At 43.5% G+C, this 25,587-nt stretch overlaps 1 protein-coding gene across 2 annotated transcripts in view; it reads right to left on the reverse strand.

The window, feature by feature from the left end:
* The window catches only part of LOC121678352 (vitellogenin-like), a 69,220-nt gene that overhangs the window by 3,972 nt on the left and 39,661 nt on the right, over positions 1–25,587 (reverse strand). Inside the window, exons 1-19 of one of the 2 annotated variants that reach the window (XM_042057818.1) lie at positions 5,338–5,424; positions 4,761–4,781; positions 4,497–4,648; positions 4,134–4,385; positions 3,776–3,922; positions 3,535–3,683; positions 3,287–3,437; positions 3,037–3,194; positions 2,786–2,951; positions 2,522–2,647; positions 2,212–2,430; positions 1,729–1,946; positions 1,542–1,639; positions 1,313–1,437; positions 1,116–1,220; positions 908–1,027; positions 582–768; positions 366–459; positions 95–280 (exon numbers count right to left, since the gene is read on the reverse strand). The exons of the other annotated variant lie outside the window; for it this stretch is intronic. Coding sequence (XP_041913752.1) covers positions 95–280; positions 366–459; positions 582–768; positions 908–1,027; positions 1,116–1,220; positions 1,313–1,437; positions 1,542–1,639; positions 1,729–1,946; positions 2,212–2,430; positions 2,522–2,647; positions 2,786–2,951; positions 3,037–3,194; positions 3,287–3,437; positions 3,535–3,683; positions 3,776–3,922; positions 4,134–4,385; positions 4,497–4,648; positions 4,761–4,781; positions 5,338–5,377 — 2,714 coding nt within the window. The 5' untranslated portion in view covers positions 5,378–5,424. Of the gene's footprint in view, positions 1–94; positions 281–365; positions 460–581; positions 769–907; positions 1,028–1,115; positions 1,221–1,312; positions 1,438–1,541; positions 1,640–1,728; positions 1,947–2,211; positions 2,431–2,521; positions 2,648–2,785; positions 2,952–3,036; positions 3,195–3,286; positions 3,438–3,534; positions 3,684–3,775; positions 3,923–4,133; positions 4,386–4,496; positions 4,649–4,760; positions 4,782–5,337; positions 5,425–25,587 lie in introns of those variants that run through there. 2 annotated transcript variants of the gene reach the window in all.

A 25,587-nucleotide genomic window follows, 5' to 3' on the forward strand; every position in this document is an offset into this window, starting at 1 on the left:
TAAAAACAACGCAAGTTGTGTTGTTTTCAACACATTTGTTTTAAGAATACTAGTATTTTGTATATTTGAATCACATAGACACAAGTATCATTACCGAATTTTAGCAATGTGCTCAGGTGTCTCAACAGGGAGAACCTCAATCTTGAAGTTCAGTTTGGGAACATCCGCTCTTGCAGCCATCTTAGCAGGCAGCACAGTGACAGCCTTGGCTCTGGCCATGACGGCAGCCTGAAGGAAGGCAGTGTTGACTCCCATCACAGCAAAGGTGTGCATGGAGATGCTACGGAAAGGAGAAAAAAACATTTGAAGACTTGCACTTGAAGAAATGTGTGGATATACTGTTGATATTTGTCAAAGAGGTGTACCTTGGAGTGGCCTCAGCTTCCAACTGGATGTCTGCCTTCAGCAGCTCGGCAGCATTGAGAGGTTCAGAAAGAGGTGGGGTAATTGTTGCTTTCACTGTAGAAGTCGGATGGATTGCAGAGATGTTGGATTAGAAAACAATAGCTTAACAATAAGCCAACTATGCCAATCATGATTATGAAATTGGTCAAACCTGTCCATAATTATCTTGATCCTACCTTTGATGGAAGCAGCGGCAACAGCAGCAGAGTAGAGACTGAGTTCCATTGGCACACCAACAGCAGTGGGGAAGATGCGGCGAATCTCAGCAGCCAGAAGAGGCTTAGCGGCCTGAGCGGTAATGCCAGTCTGCAGTGCCTTCAGGGCATCTTTCAACAGGACCTTGGCATCGGCACTAGTGGCAAGCTGGAGATGGGAGGGATGATAATAATGATAATAACATGCCCATACTGAAAATAATCAAACTTAAACAAACAAATGCAACGCACCAAAATGCAGCTCATTATTGTAGTGTTCAAAGTGAATTGATAACAAACTTCTTTACCTGAACTGCTTGTTCAATTATAGCTTTGTCAATGTTTGCAAAGGCAATTTCCTGTCCGAAGAACTTGACATAGACGGATGCCAGAGGCTGGCTCTTTGGCAAGGTCTTCCATTCTGCAATCTGCAAAATATTGAAGAGATTTTTGCACACTGAATCATTTCTTTATTTATATATATCTTAATTATATAGTTATTTCACTTTTACGTACTGCCTTCATGACACGCTTCATCTTGGTGATCCTGTCGTCCTCCAAATCCTCCAAAGCATGAGTTTTCAGAAGGGCCTCCTGAATTCCCTCGGTTCTCACTCCCACCTGAGCGTGCAAAAGGAGGATTTAATACATGTACACAGATGGACACAATTTTAGTCATGCCGTTTTTATGAGGACATTGTTGTTTTACACACCTCAAGAACATCAGCAGCAGCTCCAGCAAGATAGGCACGAGCTTTAGCCACAACAGCTGTGGGCAGAATGGTGGCACCATCGTTGATGATGAAGGCACTGCCGGCAGCACCAACCATTACGGGGCCTTCAGAAAAAGAGAGGATTTCAATTCAACATTGGAAAAAAAACAAATCCCCAAATTTTGAAACTCATTCAGGGTTTATTAAGAGAAATGAAAAACAAGCCTACTTTTGTACAGGTCAAGGTGGATGGCTTTACTGTAACGGTAGCTCAGTCTGTCCAGCTTGGGGCTCAAGATTTTGATGGCAACATTGCTGGCAGCAGCCCTAAAATGGGCATAAATGACCGTGTTAGACAACTAACCATAGTTCAAGAGGAAAGCAAAATACACAAAGCCGAACAATATTGCACATACACAGTGGCATAGTCTGGGACAGTGCTCCTGGTGAGAGATCTGATGTAGGAATACACAAAGCTGACAATCTGCATGCTGGTCTCCTTCTTCAGAACGTTAGCAATAGTAGATACCAGTGCAACTGTGGGTTTGGTCTCAAACAGAACCACAGCAGCCACCATACGCAGTTCAGGGTGAAGGGCCTTGTCCATAAACAGCTGCAGGGCCACTGGCTGGACCTACACAACAATAACATAAATAAACAATACATACACTAACAATAAAGTTCATCAATAAAGACATTATTAACATTTATTCATTTAGCAGACACTTTTTATCCAAAGGTCCATTCTCCCCAGAGCACAATGGTGGAACCTGGAAATTGAACCTACAACTTTTCAGGCTACTGCATGCTAGCCCAGCTCCTTAGCCACTACGCTAGCACCGCCCCAGTAGGATTTTGATTTGTAATTCTGCCTGTTGGCCAGAAAATGCTAGACTTACCAGTTTGGGTTCCCTCTTAGCAATGCTTCTGAGAGCCAAGATGGCGTCGACTTGGACTCTGACTGGAAGGGCAGCAGCTGCGGAGCCAAATCCAGGGAGGATCTTCATGATTGGCTTAAGACTAGCAGGATGACCAGCATTACCCATAACTTTGACCAGCAGGGTGATCTTAGCAATATCAGCCTTAGCAATAGCCTCAGCTGCAAGCTCGTGGATGGGCTGAAGAGAGAAGGTGGACATTGTCAGTCACTCACAAAACAATATTATGCATATTAAAGGAAAGTCCTGAAGTTAAAGGGGAAATTATCACCTCCAGGAGTTCAGCTGGGCACGTAGGAACTGCAGCACAGTACTTAAAAATTGCGGTACCATATCCCAGCATAGCAATCTCACTCAGAACAGGGTTTGCCTGAATCTTGTGGTGCAGGGCCAAGCTCTGTGTATTGAGAGAGGAGACATGAATATAGAAGACGTAAGAATATAGGAGACATATGAATATATATATATATATATATATATTATAGAGATATATATATTTTTTTAATTAAAAGCTACACTACATGATTACACATACAGAGATGAGTCTGATGATCTCCGGATCAGAAGGAACCATGTGCACAGCAGCCAAAAGAATCTGAACAGTTTCAGGAATGCTGAGGTCGTCAGCCAAGAACTTCTCTTTGATGAGCTTCACAGCAGCTGGTGTTCCAACAACAGGAACGGCATCCAGAATCCAACGTCTGAAACAATTATGTTACAATTCATACAGATGGCAGGAAGGTGGTCATACGTTTATTTAAATACTAAAGATGGGGCAATTCATACCTGTATTCTGGCTTGTCCTTAAACTGAGTCCAGATGGCCTCAAGGTTCTCCAAGGTGGCAACACGCAGGACCTGGATCAGCTGGATAAACTTCAGAGGAGCATCCTCATGGACCTTAGCCACATTGTTGGCAACAAGATGGTGCAGAATCTCCACAATCTGAAAAAGATGTATAGACATTATGAGGCATCTGAAAACATGTAAAGAAAAGTGTGTCACAGAAGAGTTTATATGTTATTCAAATATTTCACCTGAGCTGGTGCATTGTTAATTTTCAGAAGCTGAATTGGAGTCTGAAGAATTTCAGTGGCAAACTCATAGAACAGGGATCCGCGGGCCAAATATTCAGCGTTGATTGGGACAATGGGGGTCTTCTCAATCTCCAGGAAGGTCAGGCTTTGCCTTTAACCATGGTATAAAAAAGATATTTAGTAAGGCTTTAAATCAATAAGTATGTTCTATTTTGTGAGATAAGACAATGTTATAATAAAACACATACTTGGCCTCCATCTGTGCAACTCCACCCATCTCAGCAACAGGTGTGACCTGATGGAGTTCCCTCACTGTGGCTTCAGTGAGCAGAGCTCCAGTGGGGGTTGGTTTCATGATGTAGCTGTAGGTTGCGGCTCCAGTCAGGCTCCTTGCTTGCTGTGTGTGTGAGATTGGACAGTTATTAGATTCTAATGATTAGATGTACATATTCTGAACTGATCTGACCGGAATGATCTTGTTTTGCTTACCAGTGTTTCCAAGTAAGCCAGGCCCAAATCCTTGATGATCCTCTCTTGGCAGTTGGTGAGATCCTTGGACTTGGTGACAAGAATGCGCTCTGCCTTGACATCCTCACTGATGACATAGTGGGTCTTGCACACTCCCTGGGCTCCAGCCTGAAGAGCAGCGATTAACGTTTATTACATTTACATTTATTCCTTTAGCAAACGGTTATATCCAAAGGGACTTTTATGTCATTTACATTACACGGCCAACTGTCCCCAGAGCACTCCCTGGGCTCCAGCCTTTTGGTTAAAAATGGACATGCTAGTTACCTGCCATTACACTGACTGAACACAAGATGATCTTTTTGGGTTTTGGCCTTACCTCTTGCAGTTCATAAATATTCTGGGTCTTCTTGAGGTTGAGCTGAAGAATGTTGAGGATACCTCTGTGGACATTAAGAACTGTGGCGGAGACTCCAGCGGGGGCAAAAACCTTGCCAACCACACCATTAGCGTACTCAAACTTTATGGGAATCAGAAGCTGAGAAGCCAGTGCTGAGGTGAGCTTGGTGGCTGGGACGAAGGGGTCCTTTGGCCAGACACCGCTGTACTCAAAGATCTCAGGATCTGCGAGCTAATGAAATAATATTGAGCATCCATTAATAATCATTGACTCAATTTCTTAAAAAAAAAAAAAAAAAAATTGAACTAGATGAAATTTTTTGAAATAGGTGTGTTATCTTACCCTCAGCAAGTAGGTGTTCTGAGCCTCAGCGCTGATGAGAACCTTGCTGCTGACTTTCATTCCTGCTCTGGCCAGACCTTCCACAGGAAGTCCACCAAGAAGCAGAGCCTCATATTTGTACACATAGGTCTTAGAGGCAGCAAACTCGGGAGCTGTGGAAATGGATATGTCTTATCAGTTTGCTGAGTAAAGAGCAGAAGAAAGTTGATATTTCAAAATACTGATTATATTTCAATTGACTCAAGAACATAATTTTTCACTTACCAAGGTTCACGTGTTGACTCGCTGAGAAAATAAAAGTTAGGAAATTTGAAATCGTTGAAGATATTTTAAATTAAATGTTACATTTTAAATTGAAACTACTGTAACTGCCTAACTGACCTGCACAGCATGTAAGCCTATTCTGTTTTAATTTCTTAGCATTTGTTGTGATTATATAATCAAATGACACTCATGATAACTTAAAATAGAAGGATAGAATGGCATGTGAATTTCAGGAGACAAATTAGAACAAACTGTTCCGGTAAAAATATTCTTGCTGTTTAAATGTTGCACTTTTACCCTTAATAGCCTATCTCTGGCAATTCATTTTTGGATGACTGTAGATAGTTGGTTTAGCCTACGTTTCCATAGATAATAGGCTACACCATAGGCCATCTTGAAAATAAAACACTTCACAGCTGCTAACCATAACCATCCTCCACAACCATGAGGATATAATGGTAGGCTAAACGATCGGCTTGCTTGATCAAACCCACTAATAAGAAAATTTAAGAAAAACATATTTTTAAAACAGCAAAATAATACATTAACTAATGTTTTAAAAGTTACATCCACTTACCCACAAGGGCTAGAGCCAGTGAAAGCAGAACCAGTCTCATCGTGGGATGTAGAGAGCAGCACCAACACACAGCTCTTTTAAAGCCTAATCTTTGATGACATCACCTAAGGCCTGTTTCACCAAATCAATGTGATGCAGACACATTTCATTGGTTCAAGGTTGGATTTTGTTAATCTTAACAGGTTAGGTTGACCTGCCTTTCTCTGTCCACTTCTGAATATTTCCAAATATTGACTGGTAGATAGTGGTCAGATAGTGGTTGTATTTTGCAGGATTGGAAAAAATCTAATGTAGTTTGTAACAAAATACTTTGAGGGATTTAGAGTAGAGTTGTATTTAGAATATTTCAAAAATTCAAATAAGCCAACATTTCATCACTCAGTTAAATATACTACCTCTAACCATAACCAATGGGCTATGCTTATTACCATAGTAAAAGATTTTACCATATTTGCTGATGTTGGCAATGGCAATGTCCAGGTTAGATGACCTTCCCTTCCCTACCCTTCAGACCAGGCTCCCTCCAAGTGAATCAGCTTTGACCACAGGAGAAGAGGTGGCTCTGCTGCACCTCTTTAAAACGGCATTAAAGGAGAACTCTGGTGATTTGTCACATAGATCTCTTTTTCTCGAGGTCACCGAGTACTATCGGTATGAAAAAAATTGTTGCTGCAGCCAACATGGACTCATGAACATGCTACCAGAGTGTAGCACTGTAGCCGCCTGGCTCGCTGTTTGCTTCGATTTTTTTATCTCTTCATACCGACAGAAGGCATACTTGGTGACCTCGAGAAACAAAGATCTATGTGAAAAATCGCAAGAATTCTCCTTTAAGGTCAAGTGTTTTGTGAAACATAATACAGTCTGTATACAACTGTGTTGTGCTGCAATTAGAAGGCCAGTGTAGTGTAGCGGTCCTTTAATGTCTGCAGCAACCTCCTCTGGATGTTTTACCAGTCTGTTGTTGCCAGCGTCCTCTTCTATGCTGAGGTATGCTGGGGGAGGAAACACTAAGAAGATGGATGCTGGGCGACTGGACAGGCTGGTAAGGAAAGCTGGCTCTGTCGTTGGTGCTGATCTGGAGTGCAAACATTTTGGACAATGGCTGTCATCCACTCTATCACAAAGCAGAAGAGCATGATCAGCTCAAGACTACGCACACTGCCATGCACAGCTGACAGACTGAGGAAGTAATTTATCCCCAGGGCCATACAACTCTACAATGCCTCACAAAATTGAAGAGGAGAGATAGACTTCTCTGCATAGTCTGTTTGCCTCTCCACCCTCTCCACTACTTCCACTACCTCCTACGTTTTTTAAACTCTATCCTTGCACTGCTATAGTTGTTATATTACTATGTCTATTTAATAGACACTGTACTGCACTGCTGGACTTATTTGCACTACCACCATGACACACACTCTCACCTTACCATGCATAGTGAATCACAGGGTCAGTCCCTGCCCTATCACTGCAAGTGTCATGCTTATACATCCCTTAGTACATTCATGTGGATTTTTTATTTAGTATCTTTTATTGTCCATATTTTTCAGGTGGATTTGTTATTTTATCATCCTGTTTAAGTTGTATATGTATGTTGTGTGTGATGTCCTTAAGCTACTGGGACCTTCTATCTATCTATCTATCTATCTATCTATCTATCTTGTTAGCTTGCTAGTGGCATTTTAGCTAACATTACGCTCATGTTAGTAATAGGACAATGTTAGGCGTCATTTGTGATAGCTTAAATAATAATAATAACAATCTTTATTTATAGAGCGCTTTTCTAAACAACGTTACAAAAAGTGCTTTACATATAAAAAAGAATAAACAGAACAAAAATTAAATGTCTAAAAATAATACAAATAAGACCATATCAACATTGGCAAGAATAATGGAAATGTCTCTTTAAAAAAAAAAAACCTACAATAATTAGACAGTATACAAATAAACAAAACAAAAAAACAGATAGGTTTTAAGATAAATAAGGTTAGCACTCAACTGAAATATTTTTTATTGTCCCTTTTGTTAAAAAATAACTTCATCCTCTGAGGGGATTCAAATGTTCTTAGAAAATTAATATTAATGTTAATTTTGTGTCTGTAAAGGGCCAGCTAGAAGTTTAGTTTGTCTGCCTGATTAGTGTTTGGGTACATTTTAATGAGTTCCATTTTTCACATTCAGTATTTTGTATTTTATAGGTTTATTCAGAGTTTTTTTCTTCCGGATTTTTTAATCTTTCATTTTTTCTTCAGTGATTTTGTGTCAATGATTCCCGGGACACTGAAAGACCGGGCTGCATGAAACTTGGTGGGCATGTAGCCCTACAAGGATGACACGGAACCATTGTTTTCCGTGTTGATCCGTCGCCCCCCCCCCCCCCCCCCCCCAATGGACCGGACCCCCGAAAGGAAAGTAGGCCGGACACAGTTTTCTGTGAATATGTCGAGAACCGTAGGGCCTAGTAGGACCACATTTTTTAGTATGTTTGTCTCAAAGGGCCATGTCAACCCATCCCATAACCACTCATTTGATGTATAGCGCCAAGTTAACCAAGCAACTTTACATGGCCAAGAACCAAAGAGTTCTAACTAAATATTTTACACTTACTTGTTACCAATCTTTTACCAGTCTTATTCGTCAAATAACTTATATTTTAGACCTTACAATTTATGATTTATTCAAATTTAGGGTACTTCAGACCAGGTAAATGGACTTGGGGTCATGTTGACATTTGTAATCATTGACATTTGTAATCATTGACCAAAACACACTGACATGTTGGCTACATTTCAGGTTGATGTAGGCCACTAGTAGGCCAACTGTACAGACACTTTCCAGGTCATGTAATTTCCAGCTGATCAGCTGGAGACTTCGCTCACTGCCTTGCACAACAGACAGACTGAGGAAGTCATTTGTCCCCAGGGCCATTGAACTGTTTAACGCTTCACTTAAGGGAAGAGGAGAGATAGACTTCTCCGCATAGTCTGTCTGCCTCTCTACCCTCTCCATGTTTGGGTACTGTCTGTCCACTAGCCACTTTTTACCACTGTCTTACTGCCTCACTGTTTGCGTGCTATATTAGCACATATGCATAACCCCTCCCTCCATGCCACATCCGGATTGTGGCCACACTTATACCTTTTCTTAATATAGTTATATATATATATATATATATATGTATATTATATTTATATATATATATTTTTTTTTTTCTATAGTTTTTTAATATTACCTTGCCTACTCTCTGATATGTCCATATTTATTTTATGCTGGTCTCTAGACTTTATTCTTGCACTGTTGCACTGCTGGACTTACTCATTTGCACCATCACCATGACACTCACTCACACAGACCACCTTACCTTACCTTACTATGCACAGAGAATCACAGGTTCAGTCCCTGCCTCAGTCATTGCAAGTGCCTCTTGATTAATCACCCACTATGTGGATACTGTTTTTAGAATGGATTTAGATTGTGTTATTTAGTATAATTTGTATTTTAGTATATTTAGTATATTCTTTATCTTCTTATTAAGCAATCTTCTTATTGCTTAGTTGTGTTTTTTATATTATATACTTTTAATTACTTTTTTCTGCTGTTAGTGAATGTGTGTGTGATGTCTGTATGCTACTGAGACCTTGAATTTCCCCTTGGGGATCAATAAAGTATCTATCTATCTATGTAATTTACCAGCAATTGCTATAATACAATATAATATTTATCTACAACCCCAAAACAGAAAAGAATTTGATAATATTCAAGTCTCATAAACCCATATTTAGCAGCAAAAAGGACTTTGACAACGTACCAAATGTTGAAAATTACAATTTGAACTATTTCATGAACAATATATGTTAACTTTGAATTTGATGCCAGCAACATCTTTCAAAAAAAGTTGGGACGGGAGCATGTTTACCACTGTGCTGCTTCACCTCTACATTTAACAAAACTCTGTAAATGTTTAGGAACTGAGGAGTCCAGTTGCTAGAGTTTTGAGAACGAAATGTGGTCCCATTACTCCCGGATATAGAACTTCAGTTGCTCAACAGTACAGGGTATTCTTAGTCATGTTTTTCATTCCATTATACACTGAATTTCACAAATCTAGACTGCAGACAGGCCATTTTAGCACCTGGACTCTTCATCTATGGAGAAATACTGTTTAAATATGTGCAGAATTCATTTTGATATTGTTTTCCTGAAATATTCAAGGTCTTCCCTGGAAATGACATTGCCTGGATGGTAGTACAGTAAATGTTGCTCAAAATCTGTATACATCATTCAGAATTGATTGTGCTTTGCCAAATGTGCAAGATGTCCCCATTGTAGGCACTAATGTTCCTCCACACAGTCATAGATGTTGGGTTTCAAAATGAGCACTAAGATAAGTTGGATTGGTTGGATACTTGGATAGGCCCTCTCCTCTTTAGCCAACACACACACACACACACACACGCACAGACACATAAAACACACACACACACATGCAGGCAAGCAGACACATGCACACACCATTATCCCCACACACACACTCACAAGCGAAAACACACACTGTGAAGCACACATACACAAAAAGCGCACATACACAAAAGCAAATGCACACATTCACACACTAATTTACATACACAAAAGTAGCAAGAGTAGGGGATGGAGTAGGAGATGGAGACAAACAATTGACATGTGTGATTTATTTTTGCGGAGAGACTGTGCAGGACTGGGTGGCGGTCATATTTTGTATCGCTCTACAGTACATCTAGTTTTGTTACATTTCATTAGCCAGTATTTGTAGTTTGTAACAAAATAGTTTTTGATGTATTGGTGCCCACTTCTGGTAGTGGGTAAGTAGAGCACAGGGTTTAGGGTTTGCTTTGGAAATACAGTAGTATGAAATGTGCAGTGTGTAATACCACAATGTACAATATCACATGTATTGGATTTTAGTGTTCTTTAACCAAGCAACTTTACATGGCCAAGAACAAAATAGTTCTAACTAAATATTTTACACTTACTTGTTACCAATCTTTTACTAGTCTTTTTCGTCAAACAACTTATATTTTAGAGCTTACAATTTATGACCTGGATTTATTCAAATTTAGGGTACTTCAGACCAGTTAAATGGACTTGGGGTCATGTTGACATTTGTAATCATTGACATGTTAATTTTTTATCTGGCAAAACACACTGACATGTTGGCTACATTTCAGGTTGCTCAACAGATGTAGGCCACTAGTAGGCCAACTGCACAGACACTTTCCAGGTCATGTAATTTACGCTTTCCAGGTCATGTAATTTACCAGCAATTGCTATAATACAATCTAATATTTATCTACAACCCCAAAACAGAAAAAGTTGGGACGTTGTGTAAAATGCAGATAAAAACAGAATTTGATAATATACAAGTCTCATAAACCCATATTTAGCAGCAAAAGGACTATATATCTATATTATTATTTCTACTATTATAATGTTACTACTACATCTACATACATTATTCTACTTATTGTATGAGATAACTGCTAATACACTGCACATATTTATATTTAATTCATATTACTCTAAACCACCTTCTGTAAATCAACTGTATACTACTGTCTACATTGCACTATATTTCTTGACCTGTCTCTGTATATTTCCTTTCACCTTTCATATCACCTTTCTATACTTTGCATCACATTGCATGCATACTGTAGCTACATGAATCACAGCTAAGATCCTTGGTTGCTATGAAGGCCAGTCGTTCTAAATGGATGGTTGCTATGGCCAAAGGCCAGTTATCTCTGCCGTTGTCAAGCGGGCATATCCTAACTTTATCTTATTTTAAACATCTCTATTTTACTTAGCCTACTTCCATACAGTGACTCCCATTAAGAAGTGGCCACTTCATTTGCGCTTACCGTGATTCACGCAGCAACATTATTAAATGAATCTGTCACCATATGCCTATGCCAACTGTAGAATTCTGGGGTATTCTTACTGTATTCTGATGTGTTCATATGTTACATCTGTGTGTAGTATACAACAGGGAGAAGTCCATATTATTGTACATAACTATGCCTTAGGCCTGTGTACCAGCAGGAAGGTCATACAGGCCGATGTTTAGGAACATCCGAGGAACATCGGTGATAACATGGGCCGAGGGAGACAGCATGTCTGCCTATTCGGGCTAGTATCTCCATCTGGCCAGGGTTTTGTCTTAGGTTTTGACACGGAGACGGATCGAGGAAGCAACCCAAGGAGCATCTTCTGTCGGAAGGCTCAGCAGCCGCTTCTAATAACAACCACAACTGTTAGACTCTGCACAGTTTTACTGTTTGAGACTTAGCCTGTGTTCTGTTATTCATTGTTGTACCATTTACAATAAATCATCATCTAATCGCCGATCCTGATCCCGCCGTCAAGCTTTATTGACCATCTTCAATACAGACATTAGAACTAAAACACAACGCAACAACCAGAGAATCCAACATTTGGTGCCGTGACCCTTCTCGCAAAAGGAGAAGAAAGACCACAACATTTGGTTATCGTGACCCGACCGCAAGAGGAGAGGCAAGACGAGAACATCCAACGGGTTCAAAGAGACTTCGGGGGCAGATTTTGGATTTTGAACATCTGTAAGAAGAGTCCATCTTGGCACTCTGATTGACGTGACTGAATCCCAGCTGGAAGCCTGCCAAGAGGGGAAACACTGCTGCACTGCGCACCCTGCATGCAGTGAAGACATTCTGACCAGGTGAAAGCAAAAAATCTTTACTCCTTTATGCGGGAAAAAGAACCAAAGTAAAGCTAATTTATTAGATAAATTAGAAATTAAAAGCTGCACATTAATGAGAGTATTGAAGTTTGTGTCATTAAGTGTTTTGACAAGTAACGTACCTATATCAATGATTGATGAGCTCTAGATGTCATTTGATATAAGAAGTTTTCTGGAAAAAAGTAAAAGGTCAAAGTGTACACATATTTTGGGTAATTGGATAGATTCGTGAACGAATTAAAAGAAGTAATCGATTAACTACGGACAAGCTTGGGGGATTAAATCTTTTCTTTTTCTGTACTGCCATTACATGTTAAGCTGTGTAAGTTTTATGAAATGAATGCTGTGCGTGTGCCAATGAGAAAATAGGAGTTGCTACAGTCATTATTTTGCTGAGTGAACTGTGTGGTTGTTTCTCAACGGTCTTTGTTTAGTTTAATGGCCTAGGAATAAACTTAGTGCTACAGTGATACGGAAAGGAGACGAAATCACCAGAGTGGGGTGTTTTGGTTGTGCAGTATTTGAAAAGTGGGATAGGGTTTCCACCTATGTTTTTTTGTTGACTTGGTCAACTGGGAATTTAACGAAAGATCGTTAAAAGTGTGAGTGAGACATTAATTTGTATCATTGTCCAGCCGTTTTGGGAGAAAAGAAACAGTCTGAGTTAAGTGGAACTGACACTGGTAAAATGTATTGTTGTGGCATCATGCTGTGAGTAAAATAACTTACCAAGTGTCAGGTTACGGAGCGAGAGAGATAGAGAGAGAGTGTTTCCTTTTCCCTGGCGGGAGCGTGTGTGTGTGAGTGTGAGTGTGGAAAAAAATAAAAATAAAATAAGAGATAGACAACTTGTGAACAATTGAGAGCCGAACAAATTACTAACCAAATTTTCAAAGTGCAAAGTTGTCACTATATCACTACCACATCACGGGAAAATATAAAAAAATATATTTAAAAGGATCACGTCACTGCACGAAACACATAGTACAATTTAATATTTAATATTAGCACAATCCAGATATGGTTCTTGGTAGGAAAACTAAGTTACAGGCCTTAGCTGAGATACAAGACTATGTGTCAGATTGGATGTCAGTGAAATTACAATTGGGCAAATTTGAGAAAAAAAAGTTGGAATTAGAGATCCGAGACAGGATTTGCAGACATGACACTGAGAGACGTGATTTGGAGGAACAACTCATGGAAGCGGATGTGTTGCCAGAACAGAGTGGAATGAGGCGAAGAGGAGTAGTCTCAGAGGCCCACTCAACAGGGAGGAGCCAACTCCTCCCATACACACCGGCACCTAGTGGGGTCGGGGGTCGCAACCATGGTCGCAACAGGCAACCAAGCACCCGCCTCAATCCGACTCTGCCTGACTTGGACTCAACAGCGCCATATGCCATGGTGGAGACATCTAGAAGTGCAGTGGACATTGATAAAGACAGCTTCATTGGACAGAATGCTGCTGTTATGTGGACCCCACATGGGCCAAGAAACAGCACCCCACCTGACGAACAGCCAGCAGGTGACACAAAACAAATCATTCTGGCCCCATCAACAGCCACTGCTTTCTACAATCCACAAAGACAAGGAACAACGTCTGCAACCAACCATCATCAAACTGCTCCACTCCAGTATGGCTATCCACAGCCACTAGCCATAGCTTCAGTACCTCCTCCTCCCCCATTGTTGTTACCAATGCCACTGGCTACAAGCCCTTACCCACCTCACCCACCTGTCAACTCTTTCCCTACCCCACCACCACCCCCACCCCCACCTGTCAACTCTTTACCTACCCCACCTCCCTCACCCCCACCTGCACCAGTGAATGATGGGGCATCTACATCCAATGCTGCCCAGGGAGCGACTGCTCCGGTAACAAGGCCAAAGACAAAGAAAGCCAGGCCAGCGATGGAGGACTGGGATGCCTGGGATGAGTCAGCTGACGAGGCACTCATATGCCCTGTGCGCACAGTAGCCACCACCGACGGCGTGTCTGTGCTTTACCTACCAGCTAAAACTGATAACACCCTCTATGCTACTGCCTTGCTTGAAGAACACATCAAAATTGAATTCTTGATTGATACTGGTGCTGAACTTACAGTTTTTTCATCCGACCTATTGGAGAAACACAAAATACCTCTGTCAGGCGTCATCAAGACAGCTGGTGGACCAACTGGAGAAAAATTCAGTCTGAAGCAGACAGCCCCAGTCACCATAGCCATTGGAGAAGGAGATGGAGAAGTCTTGTGGAACCTGAGAAGGCTAAAAAGAGAGGATCTCCTGGAACATCCTGCATGGGCTAAGGGAAGGAATGACTGTGGACTGTTGGAAATGGAACCTGTCAGACTGACTGGAAAACCACCTCCGTGTGTGAAACAATGTCCCATCAAGAACGGACAGATTGTGGCAGAATTGTTGGATGCAATGCAGCTGCCAAAGGAACTGGCAGTGATCAAAGTAAAGGCACATACAAGGCAAGACACCATTGAAGCAAGAGGCAATGCCATGGCGGATGCGGTGTCAAGAACAGCCGCAAGAAAAAGAGAGGGAGGAGATAATGAAACGACTAACGAGAATGGACACGGAAATGGAGAAACGGACGGTAACAGGAACATTTTTGAAAATGACAACGAGAAATGCATGATGAGAGTGACAAAGAAGGTCAAGGAAACATCTGAAGAGGGAAAACGGGAAAGTTTGGGCAACATTATAGACATGCAGAACAGCTTGAGCCGAGAAGAAAAATGGAATTGGATTGAAAATGCGGTGAAGCTCCATGATGACAACTTGTGGAGGTTTGGAACACGAACAGTGGCTCCAGAAAGTCTTCTGCCATATCTGGCGGCGCAAATTCATTCGCTTGGACACGTGGGAGTGGAGAAGATAAGGAACAGATTCATACAGGTCTGGTGGTCACCGAAGTTCACAGCAACGGCCACAGACATCGTCAAGTGGTGTGTCATCCAAGATGGCGGCGCGTACACACGCAGCGACCTCTCTCTGTCCCAACCGTACTGTGTTTTGTTCGTTTAAAAAGTGTTTGTCCGAAAGTTTTACGTGTTCGTCTCGTCTTACTACGTCGTAATACAAGTACAGCAGGCAGTTTCTGATTGACATCTGCAAAAGCAAGTTTTGCAGCGTTCTGGACTTTGCAACAGAGACGCTAAAGGAACTCGGACTACTCCGGCCTGCAACAACACCGGACTCGCCTGCTACTCCTCCCCCGGAAAGAAAGCGTCGGAAGCTGTGTGCGAGGAAGCAGAAGAGGGGCAAGCGCGGAGGCGTCCGGGCCAGGCTAGCGGCCAGCCCAACTCGCCCAGCCATACCATCCATTCTCCTGGCAAATGTACGATCACTGGACAACAAAATGGATCACATACGACTGCTGAGATCAACGAACCGGACAGTAAGTAACTGCTGTGTGCTCGTCTTCACTGAGACTTGGTTAAATGACAACATTCCGGACTCTGCTGTACAACTGGAGCAGCTAGCATGCTATCGAGCAGACAGGGCCATTGTAAAAGGGAGGTAAATCACGAGGAGGAGGAATCTGTGTTTACATCCGTGACGAATGGTGCCGGGACACTGTAGTAGTATGCAAACACTGCTCACCACTGGCAGAGTTTATGATCATAAAGTGCCGTCCTTTTTACCTGCCAAGGGAAATTACTGCGATTCTGCTAGTCGCAGTATACATCCCGCCCACCAACAACAACAGCGATAAGAACGCGGCTCTTAGTGAACTGTACCAGGCTGTCAGTGAACAACAGACGGCACACCCAGACGGTTTCACCATCTTCACTGGAGATTTTAACCATGCTGATCTTAAAACTGTACTTCCAAAGCTACACCAGCATGTTGATTTTCCAACAAGAGGAGATAACATCCTGGACCTGGTCTACACTACACACAAAGGAGCATACAAAGCCACCCCCCTCCCCCACATTGGACTTTCAGACCATATCACTGTTATGCTAATGCCCGCATACAGACAAAGGGTAAAAGTGAACAAACCGGTTCGTAAGGAGGTAAAAGTGTGGCCTGAGGGAGCCTCCGATGCTCTCCAAGACTGCTTTGACACAACAGACTGGGAAATGTTTAAGCAGGCAGCCACTTACAACAACCGGACAGACATAGAGGAGTATACAGACACTGTAACCTCCTACATCACCAAGTGCATCGATGATGTGACCCACACAAAAGACATCATCACTCGGGCTAACTGGAAGCCATGGCTGACAGGGGATGTCCTCAGGCTGCTGAGGGCCAGAGACAAAGCCTACAGAGCTGGGGATGAAGCCGGCATGAGAACAGCGAGAGCCAACCTGTCCCGTGGCATCAAGGAAGCAAAAAAGGAATACACTCACAAGATAACCACCCACTTCAAAGACAGCAGGAACGCACAAAGCCTATGGCAGGGCATTCAGGCCCTCACGGACTACAAGCCTGCGCCACAGAGCTGTGAGAGCAACATCCCTCTGCTCAACAACCTGAACCGCTTCTTTGCTCGCTTTGAAGCACAAAACAGCACCTGCCCACAGAAGACCCACCCCCCCCTACATGAGCAGCCCCTGTGCCTCTCTGCCGACAGCGTGACGAGGACACTTGCTGCTATCAACACCCGTAAGGCAACAGGTCCAGACAACATCCCAGGTCGTGCGCTGAAGGACTGCGCAGGGGAGCTTAAGGATGTCTTCACAGACATCTTTAACACTTCCCTGAAGCAAGCCATCGTCCCATCATGTTTCAAAGCTGCCACCATCATACCTGTGCCGAAGAAAACTGCTCCATCCTGCTTCAATGACTACCGCCCTGTGGCACTGACACCCATCATCATGAAGTGCTTTGAGCGGCTTGTCATGTCACATATCAAATCCATTCTCCCCCCCACCCTGGACCCCTTCCAGTTTGCATACCGAGCCAAGCGGTCTACAGAGGATGCAATCTGCTCTGCCCTCCACCCAGCCCTCACCCACCTGGAAAAAAGAGACTCGTATGTGAGATTGCTGTTTATAGACTTCAGTTCTGCATTCAACACCATAATACCACAACAACTCATCTGCAAACTTGACAAACTGGGACTCAGTACCTACCTCTGCAACTGGCTACTGGACTTCCTCTGTCAGAGGCCTCAAGTAGTATGTGTTGGCAACAATACCTCAAGCAGCATCACACTGAGCACAGGGGCCCCCCAAGGCTGCGTGCTCAGTCCGCTGCTCTTCACCCTGCTGACGCATGACTGCACTGCAACCTACAGCAACAATCACATAGTGAAATTTGCTGACGACACAACTCTGGTGGGTCTCATCACCAAGGGCGACGAGACTCAATACAGGTTGGAGGTCGACCATCTGACCACGTGGTGCAGGGACAACAACCTCCTGCTGAACGTCAGCAAGACCAAAGAGATTGTTGTTGACTTCCGGAGAGGTCACACCCAACACCTGCCACTGACCATCGACGGTGCTGTGGTGGAGAGAGCGAGCAGCACCAAATTCCTGGGGGTGCACATCAGCGAAGACCTCTCCTGGACCACCAACAATGCATCACTGGCGAAGAGAGCTCAGCGCCGCCTGTACTTCCTGTGGAAACTCAGGCGAGCAAGTGCTCCACCAGCCATCATGACCACATTCTACCGAGGCACCATTGAGAGCATCCTCTCCAGCTGTATCGCTGTGTGGGGCGGAAGCTGCACTGAATACAACAGGAAAGCCCTGCAGCGCATAGTGAACACAGCTGGAAGGATTATTGGTGCTTCACTCCCCTCTCTGAAGGACATTTACACCACCCACCTCACCCGCAAGGCGACCAAAATTGTGAGTGATGCAAGTCACCCCGCTCACAATCTGTTTGATCTACTGCCCTCTGGGAAGAGGTACAGAAGCCTGCGCTCCCGCACTACCAGACTCACCAACAGCTTCATACACCAAGCTGTAAGGATGCTGAACTCTCTCCCTCCTCTCCCCCCTCCACCCTCAGCTACATAACATCCTGGACATTGGACCCACAATGGCCGCCTGCACTACTCCACTTGCACACTTGTACACTTTACAACTTGTTGTTGTTGTCCTGAAAACACAACACTTCTGCTGCTCTTACATAACTTGCACCACTATGCCACTTTCTTTCTTATTTAGGTCAAACAGAACTACCCAAGCCTTTTATTGGCCTGACTTTGCACTAGTATTTTATTGACTGTCTATGCACAATTTCAACCAAATTTTGCTGCTCTTATTTTTTTTTTTTTCATTATTATATGTCCCCTCTTATTTACTTATTTACTTACTTTTTTGTTTACTTGAATGTTATGTTTGTCTGTGGACTTAAATTGGTAAAATATGCCTTGTCTTCACCGTGGGATAGTGAGAAACGTAATTTCGATCTCTTTGTATGTCTGGAACATGTGAAGAAATTGACAATAAAGCTGACTTTGACTTTGACTTTGACCTGTCGGCAAAACAATCACGACAAAAAGGTTAAGTTGCCAATGCTGAAGACACCAGCTCCACCAGGACCATTCAGAGTTCTCCAGATAGATTACATCACTCTTCCCAAGTGTAAAGGCTACCGAGATGTTCTGGTTGTCCTGTGCAAGTTCTCCAGGGGGATTGAGGCATTCCCTGCACGATCTGGAATTGCACTACACACTGCCAAAGTCCTCGTGAAAGACATCATTCCCCGATGTGGATTGCCATAACATAGTCGGCAGTGAAGGTCCAGGGTGAGAGAAAAGTGGATACATGCGAGCCATGGCAAACTAATAGAACCGCCTGAAACATGACGGCTTGGGTAGGGTACGAATTCTATCTGAGTTTCCGCCGATCTTCTTTTAGGGGTGAGGTGTGAACTAGAGGGGGGAAGATTCACGGGAGACTTTCATTTTGACAGGGAATTTATGACGTCAGGAGAAATGAAAGGTTAGGGATCCGAGAGTAGAATCTTTCTTTGAGAACCCGAGCATGCTCAGGGTGTTGAGGTAGTGGACTCTTCTTGACACAAACTCATGTTATGAAAAATTATAGACTTAGATAAGTCTTATAATTGATTTTGATGATTAAATATGTGTGATTACTGATATATGAAATGTTTAATCTGAGGACACAATTACAATTGCCGATTTTTGAGAATGATTACAGTTAAGCTAGATCAAGAGGGGGGAGTAATCCTGTAGTCCTGGTTCTAAAGGTGGGTTTCTGGGGACACCCGTAAGGGAGCTGAACACGCAGCAACGGGTTAACCGGGGACTCACTGGGGGACCAGGGTTGGGAGGTTGCTACACCCCTATAATAGATAATTATATATATTGTTGTTTCCATGACTATCCTTCAACTGATACTGCTCTTTCTTTTCACTCCACATGTACCTATGAGGTTACCGGGAGCCACAGACAACATCTGGGACAGAGACTTTGCCTTTGAACTGAACTGTTGCTGGCCGGTTTCCTGAACTTCCAAAAGACTTTGTTTTCCTTTTCTTTTTTTTTTCAAGGTGCCTGCACTTCTTTTCTTTTCCTTAAAGTGCCTGAGAGGTAATGCTTGGTTTGTTATCTGTTCTTTAGACCACATCAGACTCCTGTTTATTTGTTTTGTATGATCTATAAAAATCTGTGTTTTTGATTGATCAAGAGGGGGGACTGTAGAATTCTGGGGTATTCTTACTGTATTCTGATGTGTTCATATGTTACATCTGTGTGTAGTATACAACAGGGAGAAGTCCATATTATTGTACATAACTATGCCTTAGGCCTGTGTACCAGCAGGAAGGTCATACAGGCCGATGTTTAGGAACATCCGAGGAACATCGGTGATAACATGGGCCGAGGGAGACAGCATGTCTGCCTATTCGGGCTAGTATCTCCATCTGGCCAGGGCCGGGTTGTGTACACTGGTTGGCACCTGCCATGTTGGCATGATTGATGTTTGTATGTTTTAGTATAACAGGCTTTGTCTTAGGTTTTGACACGGAGACGGATCGAGGAAGCAACCCAAGGAGCATCTTCTGTCGGAAGGCTCAGCAGCCGCTTCTAATAACAACCACAACTGTTAGACTCTGCACAGTTTTACTGTTTGAGACTTAGCCTGTGTTCTGTTATTCATTGTTGTACCATCTACAATAAATCATCATCTAATCGCCGATCCTGATCCCGCTGTCAAGCTTTATTGACCATCTTCAATACAGACATTAGAACTAAAACACAATGCAACAACCAGAGAATCCAACACAACGTTTGCAAAGAGGAGAATCTTTTCATTTGCATCCCTTAGTTATGCCTACAATGCAAAATTGTTCCCTCGTGATTGTTAGATGCATTTCAAAACATCGCGACGTGAAATGCCACCACAAAACACTGTTTGCGAATCGGTTATTAGGACAGACATGTCAAAGTCAAGGCGAATGAATTATCTACGGCAGTCCACAGCCGCCGGCTGCTGTTTTGCGCATCAATACTCCATTCCCCACAATGCAACGGTAGCCCACGAACTCACTGCGGCGCCGCAAGTGGGCTTCATTATTCATCAGTATTCAGTCAGGGCAGATGTCAACTTTCAGCTACCCCCCTCCCCAGTGTTGTGCCTGAACGCGTTCATTGAACGAAAGTCACTCGTTCATATGTATTTTGAGCGAATGTGAACTGAACGTACTGTATTAGGCTACTACTGCCTGATGAACGTTACTGTGAATTCGTTCATTCTGGTGTCTGTGAACGGCACGCTCTTTCAGTTTAACTTCGTTGAATAGGGTGCCAGATTTCTACAGAGCCTTCCACGCGAAAACCCGGCTAAAACACACCGTAAAAAGGCCTTAATATGGCAGCATGCAGGTCACCATTTGTCAAACTATGGGCCGCGGTCCGCAATGTGGACAATGGTCTGCAGAGTGAAATTATTCCCAGGCCATCGTCTGATAATTTGCTGCGCAATTGGTCAAGGAGCCGCGGACAGAAAAAGAAAACAAACATTTCTGCAATTAGTAGGAAATACTTGTTAATTTGGTGTCATCAAACATAGAGGCATAGAATTAAGTCGTGGTATGAGCGTTTATTCAATGCGTTCGAAAGACGAACAGATACGGGATCGTATTGTCATTGGATTAGTGGACATAGAGATATCACAAAAACTGCAGCTGGAGCCGGACTTGACTTTAGAAAAAGCCATCAACATTGCTCGACAGTCAGCAGAGAGTGAAGTAAGTGCAATTACACGTAAGCCAAAACAATTCAAAAACACAGAGAAGCTAAAAGTGGGCAACTGAAACAAGGAAATGCATGTCAGAGATGTGGCAGAGTGCACGAGTTTGGAGCATGTCCAGCAAACGGCAAACAGTGCCGGAAATGCAGTAAAATGGGACACTTTGAAGCTATGTGCAAAACAAAAGCAGTGCGAGCAGTGGCAGCGGCTAACAGTGATAGTGATGAGGGCAGCTCTTGGTTCTTAGGAGCCGTTACTGAGAATGACGAAGTCGACGAGGACAAGTGGCTCGTAGATCTGCAAATTAAAGGGACCACTGTGCAATTTAGGATTGACACAGGCGCAGATATTACCGTGATTTCAGAACAGACATTCCTTAGCCTGCCCCTGAGCCCTGTTTTGAAGGACACAAATGCCTTTTTCACTAGTCCTGGTGGGAAACTCGACTGCAAAGGCAAATTCTTAGCAGAGACTGAGAAACGTGGTGTGAACCACCAATGGTTGGAAGGTGGAAGAGGAGCTGAGGCGCATTTAGTCTTTGGGCCCAGAATATGTGTGGACTTGAAAAAACTAAACAAAGCAGTGAAACGAGAGCGATTCATCCTGCCCACGCTTGAAGACATCGCACCAAAGCTCTCAGGCGCCACAGTGTTCTCCACTGTTGATGCTTCCAGTGGATTTTGGCAAATACCACTGGACACCAATAGCAGGAGGCTCACGACATTCATCACGCCGGTGGGTCGTTTCTGTTTCCGGAGGCTGCCATTTGGCATAACCTCGGCCCCCGAAATTTTTCAGCAGAAGATGAGTGGATGATGTCCTGATCTTCGGCAAGGACAGAGAGGGCCACGACAAGGATCTTCGAAAGGTGCTGGAGACCATCAGAGCGTCTGGACTGAAGCTCAACCGGAGTAAGTGCCAGTTCGGAAAATCTGAGATCCAGTACTTTGGCCATGTGATAGGGAAAGACGGCATTAGGCCGGACGTGAGCAAAGTCAGAGCAATAACAGAGCTACCGCGCCCCACCAACATGACAGAGTTACGCCAGACCATCGGAATGATCAACTACTTGGGGAAATTCCTCCCTGCCCTCTCATCTGTCATGCACCCCATCAACAGCCTGCTGAAAAAGGACGCTGCTTGGGTTTGGGGAGAGGCACAGGAGGAAGCGTTCAAGAAGGTAAAGCAAATGCTGACCTCCGTACCAGTGCTGGCGTACTACGATGTATCCAGACCTACCGTAGTCAGTGCTGATGCCAGCAGCTTCGGTCTGGGGGCTGCGTTGCTACAGGAGCAGGGGAGCGGACTACGAGCAGTGGCCTTCTGTTCCAGAACGTTGACGGAAGCCGAGCGACGGTATTCCCAGATCGAGAAAGAGTGTCTCGCCAGCGTATGGGCATGTGAGCAGTTCACCAGGTATCTGCAGGGAATGGAGAAATTCTGTTTGCAGACAGACCACAAACCGCTCGTTCCTCTCATAAACTCTTACGACCTCGACAAGGCACCTGTAAGATGTCAGCGGCTGCTGATGCGTCTCATGAACTTCAACACTGACGCAGTGCATGTCCCAGGGAAGCAACTTGTTGTGGCAGACACATTGTCAAGCAATCCTCTGCCAGACAGAGACACGTCTGACACGGAGGACAAGGTTAAGGCCTACGTACAAGCTGTGATCGGAACAAGACCAATCACAGGTGACAGACTGGACGCGATTAGGTCAGCCACGGGCCAGGACACTGATCTACAGACTGTCATTCGCTACACCAGGGCCGGCTGGCCAGGTGAGTTAGCACGCATTCCACACACATTACACGGGTTCCATGCTGCCAGGGCACACTTGTCAGAAGCAGAAGGACTTCTCTTGTACGATGACAGAATTGTTATTCCCTGCTCTATGCAAGCAGATGTACTGTCCCAGCTACACGAAGGCCATCAGGGGCTTACAAAGTGTCGCAGAAGGGCCAGCATGTCGGTGTGGTGGCCAGGGATTGGCCACGCCATCACCGAAACAGTGAGAACATGTGGATTCTGCCTTAAGAACAAGCCTACGCAGAGGCGTGAGCCACTGATGACCACGCCCTTGCCCGGTGGTCCGTGGCAAAGAATTGCCGCTGACCTCTGTGAACAAGATGGTAAGCAGTACCTCATTGTTGTGGACTATTACTCACGTGACATTGAAATAGCACAGCTGACTACCACCACCAGTCAGCAAGTGATTGCTCGCCTGAAAAGAATGTTTGTCAGGTGGGGCATCCCCCTGGAGCTGGTATCAGATAATGGTACCCAGTTCACTTCAGCAGAGTTTCAAGCATTCAGTGAGCAGTACAACTTCACACACACTAAGTCTAGTCCCCATTATCCACAAGCCAATGGAGCAGCAGAGCGGAGCGTTGCCACAGCAAAGCGCATACTGCGGCAGCCAGACCCTCACCTAGCCCTTATGAGCTACGGGGCTACTCCAATCGCTGCAACAGGTCAGAGTCCAGCACAACTCTCCATCAGACGACAGATCAGGACAACAGTTCCAGTCCTACCTGCACAGCTGGCTCCGAGTCCTGTTGACACCAACGCGGTGAAGAGCAAAGACCAACAAGCCAAAAGTGCCTACCATTTCTTTTACAACAGACAGCACTCGGCACGTCCCTTACCTGTACTACGGTCAGGTCAACACGTCAACATCAAGTTGGATGGAGAAAAAGGCTGGAAGACTCCAGCAAGTGTCATCGCGCAGGCACCTGAGCCCAGGTCCTACTACGTCCAAACAGACCAAGGGACACTCACCCGTCGTAACCGGAGACACATCCAGGAAGTGCCGGGGTCAACAGAAAAGGTCACTGCATCAGAGACTAGTGACCAGAGCTAGCCCAGTTCCTGTGACCCGGGCTCCCCATCCCTCCCTGCCGTGGGGCCTGTCACTCCTGGTCCTACTGTGTCCCAAAGCCTACCACCCCCAAAAGACCTGGAAGAGTTACTAACCCTCCTGCCTGGTTCAAGGACTATGTGCTTAAAAGACCTGAAGGTGGTATGAAAAAAAAAAGAGAGAAATGTAACAGTAATGCAAAATGATTTGAATGTTGAATTTTATGTTGCAGATTCTTAACAGGTAGTGATAACTTACTTGAGTTAATGAGTTAAACAGTTCATTAATGAGTTCATTTGTTTAATGGTACCTAAATGAAAGAAGTAAGAATAACAGTATCAAAGAATTGAAGTAACAACCAGCCATTTATGTTATGCTTTATTACGTTTATTTTTTAAGTAAAGTTGCTGGGAATTTAAGTTATAAACAGGTGACTGATTTAATGTTAATGATTTACTTTACTGAGGGGGAGATGTGATGCGATGAATGTTTATCAGTTGTCTTGCGCATAATATTGGAGACGTCCTTACGTGAAGCTTGGACTTCTGGGAGTTCGTTATATTCGTGAAGATGCTAGGAGCATGAGTTACGTATGTGTTATCTGAGTTATTAATAAAAGACCTCAACGTAAGATTCAGCCTGGCATTATTCATGACAGTATTAAAGTCAGCCAAAAGCTATTAGTCTTAGTTAAAGATAGTTAAAGATCTCCAGATCAGTGATTTACGCATGATCTGATCCTCCATTTACCATTCACACAAGCTGGTATTGTGTCTCCTGAATCCTTACATTCAGGCATTCAAATTAAATGTAATTAAATAGCATATAAATATTCTATCAGTGTATGATGCTTGCATGAGGAAAACATTCCAAAACAACGGCACCCATATAACTGCTGTTGTTTTGAGAAGTATTTATCATGCAAGCATCATGCAACAATGCAAAAACAATGAAACTATTGTAGGCCTAATTATATTTTACATTAGTAAAGCAGTACTCTGATGTGTATGTTTTCACAAACTTTTGTGAACAATCTTAGCACTTTAAACATTGACTGTTTTGAAGTACATGTATAGCAATATAGTATAAAAATAATAATAATTGTGATTATCATTATGATCATTTAAAGGGGGGTGGGAGGAGGGAGTGGGTTAATGTAGGTGGGCCCTATGACCCCAAAGTATGCCTTGACTGGGCCTCAGGTCAAAGAAGTTTGAGAAAGCAAGGAGGCATCATATGATCATTTAAACAAGTTTTATGACAAGGTCGGTGAGGATGGGAAAAATCGTACATTTGTGCAAACTTTGCCAGCACTTCAGTCACAGTCATTATTCATTTAATCATTAAATAAATACGGTACACGTCTTGGTTCAATAGGTTACGTGCAGTCATTTTAATATGTTTTAATAAACATTGAACCAGTCCGGCCCTCGGCTTGTAGCAAA

Source organism: Alosa sapidissima, chromosome 12 (assembly GCF_018492685.1).
Source record: "Alosa sapidissima isolate fAloSap1 chromosome 12, fAloSap1.pri, whole genome shotgun sequence".
Taxonomy (NCBI): Eukaryota; Metazoa; Chordata; class Actinopteri; order Clupeiformes; family Clupeidae; genus Alosa; species Alosa sapidissima.